This window comes from Alligator sinensis, unplaced genomic scaffold (genome assembly GCF_000455745.1).
Source record: "Alligator sinensis unplaced genomic scaffold, ASM45574v1 scaffold282_2, whole genome shotgun sequence".
Classification (NCBI taxonomy): Eukaryota; Metazoa; Chordata; order Crocodylia; family Alligatoridae; genus Alligator; species Alligator sinensis.
In genome coordinates, this window is record NW_005841879.1 from 3,291,923 (window position 1) to 3,300,399 (window position 8,477).

Below are 8,477 nucleotides of genomic sequence, written 5' to 3' on the forward strand. Positions count from 1 at the left end.
AGGAACCGCATTTTTCACTGTGATGATGCATCAAAATAGACTTATCCTAAAATAGCAAACACCCTCCCCGGGACCATGGCAGTGCCCTCTAGCGAGGCTGCACTGGAACTACTTTGCTCTTAGCTGTTTTCACCTCCATAAACCCCAGCGTACCATTTGCTAAGGCTTCTCTGGCCACTAAACCGTTTCTTGAGACATATACGATAGAACTGTGGCAGTGGGAGGCAGAAAGCAAAGACCTTACAATAAATGTTCTTCCTGCTCTAATTCCAGAAACACCACTACCGAGAGCTTCCCACCGAGGTGCAGGAGACGCTGGGCACCATCCCAGATGACTTTGTACGCTATTTTACATCCCGTTTCCCTCGCTTGCTCTTACACACTTACCATGCTATGCAGATCTGCAGCCAGGAAAGACTGTTTCAGCCTTACTATGTTCAGGACGCCGCAGGTCAGGGACTGGTGGGAGATGCTGTTTGAGAGGGTGGGGACAGAGCTCCCTTCTCCGTGACCAACATTCCAAACAGGCTGTAAAATGGGCCCGTCTCTAAGCAGAGACTCATGGGATCAAAGAGCAAAACGTCTCCCTGAGGAACCCATACGCCCAGAAAGTGCCTTGTATTCTGCACACGCTGCATCAGGAAGAGGACGGGAGGAGCCCAAGGAGCGAGCGGTACCTTCAGAAAGGCGGGGTCCCGCAGCAGAGGAGCCGTCTCACGGCAGCTTTTGAGAAAGCAGGATGGACTGCAAATGGCCAGATGGAAACACAGTTCTACTGCTGAACATCCCTGCACTGTATTTTATTCCATTCATGCCTTGTACTGCACACAGCCAGACCACAGCAATCCGAATCATGCGATGACTAGGCACTAGGAGGAAAAGGAGCTGTTTAGTTGTAGCAAACCTGCCATTGCACTACTGCTGCCTTGTGCATTAGAAGCAGCATCTTAGATTCAGTGAAGTGATTGTAAAGGGAATCATCTACCAAAATCCAAAACCAGTAAAGAGAATGTAATTTTTGCTTAATCAGTGCAACTCTCACACATCAGCCCCTGAATCTGGAGTTGTCGGAATAAAGTCAGAAATTAACAATGGGAGACATGCCCCCCCCACAAGAACTCTAGTATGGCTGTACCTAATAAGTGCCATACTAGGTAGAGCATCAAGCATGTGTTCACGCAAGGGCACGGACAGTGTTTGGCTTAGGTAAGAGTGTTAGGAATTGCTCTGCAGCCGGAGATACATGCTCCATTCAGGTCAGTTTCCAAGTTCTTTGCAAGCAAGAGGCCAGAGGCTGGGGTGCTGGGCACAGTCATCTGGCTGACTCTGTTTTGGCTTTCTTCCTACTGACCCACAGACAGTGTGACACCATCTGGGAAAAAAAGCTAAAGATAAACCACTGTCAAAAATAAGAGTAGTAAAACTATGGCTAACAGTAGTAGGAGGGGAGACAAAGTAGTAACAAATAATGGAACCACATTTCGTGTACGAGTGGAGTATAGGTTATGTCTGCGGGAAGTCTACATTCTCTTTACCGTCTCAGAGGATGCAGTATTCCTTTTCAGTAGCCCTGAAGCTGTGACAAGCATTAAATGTGCACAAAGCATTAAGTGCTGGGGACTGATGTGCCATGCGTGGTCTTCTTTTACAATGTATTTATTTAACATATTTATATTTATTTAAATTTTTGCAAGACGGTCTCAGATGTCAGTGGTATGGACACAGCTGCCAAAGCCTGTTTTTCTTAAGAAGAAAAATACTTCTTGTGTTTGTTTGTTGACTATATTTTAAAATAACTGGACAAGGAAAAGCTATACTGCATCTTTCAGTGGAACTATCTTGTCTGTTCCTGTTGGGTACATCGTAAGATCAGGGGAAACTTAATTTGTCTAGTTGTACCATTATGTCTTAAATGAGTAAATTATTGATGGTTACTTGTGACTAAACATACTGTAGCAATGCCCAGCCATACCTGGCTGGAGCCTACGTTACTGGGAGGTTCTTTCTGATTTTGCATTGTCTGAAAGTAGATCTCTGATATGATGCCAAATTGTGCAAGTTACACATTTCTAAAGCTTGAAAAAAGTAGTTTTACTTAAGAATTCAAAACCTATTTCACATTTTTGTACCTCTGTTGTACAGTTCTTTTATAATTCTACTCAATAACAATGACTTGTACTCAAATTCAAGTAGACCTAGAACTTGAGGTGTGTGTCCATTTCTGAGGGAAAATGGTGGGAGGCAGGTTGGACTCTGTGGCCTGTATAAGAATTACTTCCACTCTTGCTACAGGTTTGAACAGGTTCTCCCACTCCTGCAACAGCCTGAGCTGGATGACACAGGGTAGCCCAAAGGCCGATGTAGTGCAGACAACAACTTATGCACAAATGTATGGGGCAGTATTTTGGTGCCTCTCTTTCTGTGCCCTGACCTAAAGGGAGAGTGGAGTGTTCCCAGCATCTCTACTGAGTGCCACTGGCATAGGGTCAAAGAATTGGGCAGGGAGGCCAGAGATGCCAGCTGCTGCCACCATAGTATGGCGTTTGTGGGGGGTACCAGTCTGGTGCACCCCCTACATCAGCATTACAGGCTGATCCCCCCTTACCCTGGCCTACAGGAAGAAAACACAAGGACAAAAGAGAAGTGTGTTCAGCATTTCCTACCACTGCCCTGAAGAGAGTCGGGGTGGGCTGGGTAGTCAGAACAAATTGCAAAGCACCAGTCTTCTAGCTGGTCTTCAACCCCCATCTCCTTCAGAAACTCAGCTTCATCCCGTCTCCAGCTACTGTGCATGGCCATCACTTACACTAGTCTATCTTAGGCAAGTCCCACATTGCACACCCACCAATGTCATTTTTATTTGCTTTATACATTACTATGGCAGCTTCTTGAAATGTGACAAAGTTTGTGCCTCAGCCCTTGGCCTGACTACAGCGAGATTGGTAGGAGTGGATAACTCCATCTCTAAGACTCATGGGTTCCTGGGCTTTTCTAAACCTACCCAAAACAAGCAAAATTAAAGCGTTGCCCTTTCTTCTTATCCAGTTCCTTGTAGGCAGAGCCCTCCATTTCTCTGGTACAGATTAGGAGGCAAGGAGTGGAGTGTGGGCAATTCTCCATGCACATTCACTCCTAAATAAAAAAGAGGTAACCAACACATACCCAGCAGTGTTGAAGGGGCTTTCACACTGCACCCGAGCTCATCCTTCTGCAACATGCCATCCACCAGGAAGCAGTGGTGATGCACTGCAAGGGCAGAGACAAAGGTAAGGAACGGAACAGGAACACAAGATGCAGCATTTTCAAAACCTTGAACCACATGCAGGCAAGGTTCTTTGGGTAGATGTGATATCTTTCATTAGACCATCTAAATAGTTGGGAAAAAGTTCTTTCCAAGCTTTCTGGCACAAAGGGAGACACTGCTGGTGTTATGTGTTCTCCAAGGTAGAAAATAAGCTAATTTACAACAAGAAGTCTGTGAAAATGCAAATGAGTGGAAGTTTGGAAGACAATGAGTAGAGATGGGGGAGTGGGGGGGAGGGAAATGTGTGAATGAATGCAAGTGGTCAGGTGGAGGCAGAGTACCTGGGGTATCAGATATCAGGCAGGTTGTAATGTGTCATAAATCCAATGTCAATATTAAGTCCTTGATTTTTTTTGTATCCAGTAGATTATGGAGTGAAGTTCATAGGCCCGTCTATGCATATTGTAAGTTCCCTTTGAGGATTAGAACTGAGAGACTGGAGAGGGAGTGATTGTCCTGTGAGAAGTGGGCACCCACAGGTAACTGGCTATTTTTGTCTTCGATGGATTTCCAGTGCGCGTTCATTCTGGTGCACAGTTGTTGCTTGGTCTCTCCTACATATTTTCCATCAGGACATTTGGTGCACACTGGATGAAATATATGACATTTCTGGGAGGTGCAACTATAAGATCCAGGAATGCTGATGGCTCTCTTGTGGGGTGTAGCTGTTGTGGGACTGGTGGAGACGTGTTGGCAGGTTTTACATTTCTTGTCCTGGCATGGTCTGGATCCATTGGGTGTGGTTTGGGTCATAGGGAGTTTGCTACTGGTGATGAGGTTGGCAAGATTCAGAGCTGGTTTAAAGGTTAGGAGGGGTGGTTCTGGAAAGATCTCTTTAAGAATTGGGTCTTCCAGTATGCGTTGCAGTTGTTTGAGGATTCTCCATGTAGGTTCCAGGGAAGGATGGTATATCATAACTAATGGTGTGCGTTTCATGGGGATTTTCTTTCTGTACTGCAGCAATTCTTCACACGGTATTCGGGTGGCTCTTTCAAAGGTGCGATCTCTCTCTCTTGAGAAGTGTCCTTGTTGGTGAGAGCCCTTTTGAGATTTGTCAGGTGATGATCGCGGATGTTCTCCTCAGTGCAAATTTGGTGGTATTGGAGAGCTTGGCTGTAAACTACAGCTTTTTTGGTGCGTTTATAGGGCGATTGCTGGTTCTGTGCAGATATGTATGTTGGTCCATGGGTTTCTTGTATATGGTGGCTTGTATTTTACTGTTCTGGATATTGATCATGGTGTCTAAAATGTTGGTGCTGGAGTATTCAAGAGACAGTCTGATAGAGGGGTTGATGATTGTTGTGATGGAAATTCACATTCAGAGACTGCAGTGTTTCAGTCCAAATGATGTCATCTGTGCATCGCAAGTATAGCATGGGTTTGATGGTGCAGTTCTTGAGGAATTCTTCTTCTAGGTGGGACATAAAAAGGTTGGCATATTGTGGGGCCATTTTGGTGCCATAGATGTGCCCATGGTCTGGAGAAAGTGTTGGTTGTTGAAACTGAAGTTGTTGTGTGAGGAGGAAGTGTATAAAGTTCAGTAATACCTTGAGGTCAGTACCGTTGAGTTGTAATCTTGCTCTTGTAGATATGTGAGGCAGGCTTGGATGCCATCCTGGTGTGGGATCTTGGTATATATGCTGGTGATATCCCTGGCGGCTAGGAGGGTACTGCTGGGAAGGTGGTCTATGTTTTTGAGTTTTTGCAGAAAGTCTGTTGCGTCTTGGATAAAACTCAGTCTTTGGGTGACAAGAAGTTTTAGGATGGATTTGATCAAACCTGATATTTCTTCAGTTAGGGTTCCATAGTTGGAAATTATAGGTGTGCCGGGGTTCCCTTATTTGTGGACTTTAGGGAGCATGTAAAATGTCCTTGGATTGGGTAGTGGACGGATCAGTGTCTGAAGTTTTTCTTGTAGTTCAAAAGAAAATGATGTGATGATGGTTTTGAGGTGAAAAGGGGACTTGGATCTTCCTCTAGCTTTTCATAGAAGGTGGTGTCAGAGTTGTCTGTTGACTTCTTTTATGTAGACTTTACAGTTAAGGATAAACCTATAGCTGCTGGTTTTTTTACTATTTGGTGGTTGGATCTTAGAGATTCTACAGCCCTTCTCTCTGAGGGAGAGGTTGTTATAATGCTGTTTGTTGTTATTTCATTGTTCATTCTCTTTCTGACACTGTCAATATAGCAGTCGAGGTTTAAATTTCATCCTCTGTTAGGTGTCCAATCTGAGGGGTTTTTGGCATTTAAGTTGTCACAGGATGAAGTCATGTTGAAACTGGATTCATTTTGGTTGTGGAAATATTCCTTCAGACAGAGGTGTTGGAAAAATTGTTCTAGTTCTCTACATTGTAGTATCTTATTCGGGTATTTTTCTGGACAGAAATTAAGGCCTTTGGAGAGGACATATTTTTCAGCTTGGTAAGTGTGTGAGTGGAGAATATTTGAGGGCTGATTGATTCCTTCTGTTTCATTAAGTATGAGGTTGGAATGTTGTATGGTGTTGGTGTTGATTCTCTGATGGTTGTTTCATGGCTGGGAAAGTTGTTCTTGTAGTAATTGGTTCAATTTCTTCTTTTTGTGTTGGATAGATGTAACAAACCTTTGGTAGTCTTTCTGTTTGCACTGCATCATGTTTGGGAAGATAGCTGGAATTCTCAAGTTGTTGTAGCATGTGTTGACTTCCTTCTTGAGTTGATTTCTTTTGGAGTAGGTTAAGTTTCCCTGAACAGGATATTTTCACATGGCAAAAGCAATCCACACTGCTGCAAAGCAGGTGAGCCTGTTCCATGCTGCAGCATGCATGGGGTAAAAGGTTGGCTGAAACCCACTGTTTTTTCTCCTTGGCAAAATCCAATCCCCTTCCTCAGAAAGGCAACACAACTTAGTCTTACAGCCAGTTATACCTGGAGAAATCAATCCCCTGTGGACGGCTCAGTGTCAAGAAGAGTAACTGGCCAAAAACCCAGACAAACAGCTGCCTTCCCTTTTAATTGGCTCCTGGTACACAGGGCATTTTGACCGTCTGACCAGCCCAGTTCTTTCTCTCAGCACTTCATTGTCTGTGCCCAATGAGGACACTCAGCAAGGCTTCTGAACCTACCAACATGTTGCTAAAGGCAACAAATTTACCAACCCCCACCATTTGGCAAACGATAGTGCAAAAGGCACTGTACTGCGAATCCACTGATCATGCACTGAGCAGGTTTTTATTTTTTTTTAAAACAAGTGTATGTAGCACCTTCCCCTGCCCTCCCCCAACATACATAATTTATAAGGGTCCTGTATCCTAGTTAGAGCCTTCTAGCACAGATGACCCAAGCAAGAGGTACTACACTGGGAGGGGGCACAGCTGAGACATTCCCACCAGCTGCAGCACAGACCTGACTCCATGCAGCACAAGCTACACTGAGCGGAGTCAAAACTAAAATGAGGTCAGAGCGGACAGAAAAGAGTCTGTGCAGCTCTCAGGGTTAATGCATTTACCAGTGAGCTCACTGAAGCAGGCACAGCCAGGGGAAGCAGGGGAGTGGCTGGTGAAGCAGGGGCTGAGAAATGAAACTGAAAGAGGCTGGTTCCTTTGCTGTTACCATCTTCCTTCCCCCACCCCTTTGTTGTCAACAGCCAGCTACAGCCAGGAACTGCTGTTTCTGCTGGCCTCAGAAAAGCAGGGTTGGCCTCATGAAAAGCATAGCGACCCATCTATGAACGAGTGTGAGACAAACTCAGCAGATGGAGGGTGCGAGACAAGCTCAGGCTAGCTGGCGCTGTGGCTAGGAATTGCCGTGGGGGGTTTTCCTACTGCTATGCGTTAGGAGGCATAGAGCATCTAACCCCACAGGGAGAACTGGATTCTGGTCCCTGAGATGCAGGTGGCAGCCCCTGCCACCATCCCCTCCTGTCGGGCTGCTAGGTCCTGGTGACCCGCAGCTCTTGTGTAGACAGAGCTGCCCCGCAGGCAGCGCGAGTTACCCAGACAGCGGCTGCCTCTGCTGGGTGCAAGGCAGGACTCCAGCGACAGGAAGGTGTCTCTAAGGAATTCATGTTCCATACCCTATTTGTACAGCGCCCAGCCCTGGCCTGCCCTGCCCTGCCCTGCCCAGGGCATGTCCCCCGGCTCAGCCCTGCTCTCTCACTCGGGTGTAGAAATGCTTCCTTGGAGCAGTTTTGACAACATACCTGCTCTGCAGCCCCTGGGGCTGCCCCTCCCTGTCAACCTAGGCCCGGCAAAAACCTGCTCTGGCCAGAGACATCACCTGCCTGGGGGCCCCTCCTCCCCTGCATCATAGCCTGGTGCAGTGGGGAAAGGCTAGGGGAGTGGCCCCCTACCTCTACTAAAAGCACAGGATCTTTGGGATTAGGTGTCTTTGCAGCAGCCAAAGCTCGGGCCCCTAGCCCCTTCCTATGCCTGTGCAGCCATCCCTCACCCACAGGAAAGAGCTGGTGTGTTCTGCGATGGAGGACAGGCTCTTCCAACAAACTCCCTGCGCTCAGCGAGTTGATGGGATCTGATCACAACAGGGAGATTTTAAATCAAAGGCATGACCAGATGAGCCAAGTGGCACCTCCTGCCTGTGCTCATCAGCTACTGGAGCCAAGTTGGGGGTTTTTAAGTCCTTGGTTGCCACACCCAAACCAAAGTCCAAGGCAACTCAGGGGGTGCTGGCTAGGCCAGCTGCATTTACTAGTGAGCTCCCTGGAGCAGGCACAGCCAGGGGGAGCAGGGGAGTGTGCTGGTCAAGCAGGGGAAATCCAGAGAGCAGAGATAAAAACTCTAAAGAAAGCTATTTCTTTCTGCTTACTTTCCTGTATCAGGCCACCCTGACAGCGGGTAGAGACTTGGCCATATTCCCAGGGCTTTTCTTTTGGTAAGTCTGGTTGCAGACAGAGGGAGAAAGAGGGTCAGCTCCCCTCTGCTACTGGAGAAGTCAGGATTTGCCAGGGAATTGTCTCCAGCTCAGATCAACTCCTCCTCTACAGGCAGTCACTGCCACGACACAGCCTGAGCTGCAGCCAGAGCAGCAACACTTCCTCCATCAGGGCTGGAGAGTCAGTGAGGCAGGCAAAGACGACTCCATCAAGGGTAAGCCCTCCCTGTGCAGCTGTCAATTGTCACCTGGATTCTGCAAATCGTTAACATCACGGTTGGTTCCTGGCTGGCTGGGCTGGAGAG

The 8,477-nt window shown here is 47.0% G+C and overlaps 2 protein-coding genes across 6 annotated transcripts in view; both read left to right on the top strand.

The window, feature by feature from the left end:
* ERN1 (endoplasmic reticulum to nucleus signaling 1) overlaps positions 1 to 2,201 on the top strand; it is a 37,325-nt gene extending 35,124 nt beyond the window's left edge. For 3 of the 5 annotated variants that reach the window (XM_006017396.3, XM_025196301.1, XM_025196303.1), the window contains one exon: positions 274 to 2,201. In XM_006017396.3, the coding sequence (XP_006017458.1) occupies positions 274 to 480 (207 nt within the window). In that variant the 3' untranslated portion in view covers positions 481 to 2,201. The remainder of the gene's footprint in view (positions 1 to 273) is intronic. The other 2 variants (XM_025196302.1, XM_025196304.1) reach the window with 2 other exon arrangements.
* A 100-nt stretch (positions 2,202 to 2,301) lies between these two features.
* The window catches only part of LOC102388660 (sterile alpha motif domain-containing protein 9-like), a 15,365-nt gene continuing 9,189 nt past the window's right edge, over positions 2,302 to 8,477 (top strand). The window contains 2 exon segments of the mRNA XM_006017397.3: positions 2,302 to 3,266; positions 8,120 to 8,387. The gene's annotated coding sequence lies outside the window, so the exon portion shown is untranslated.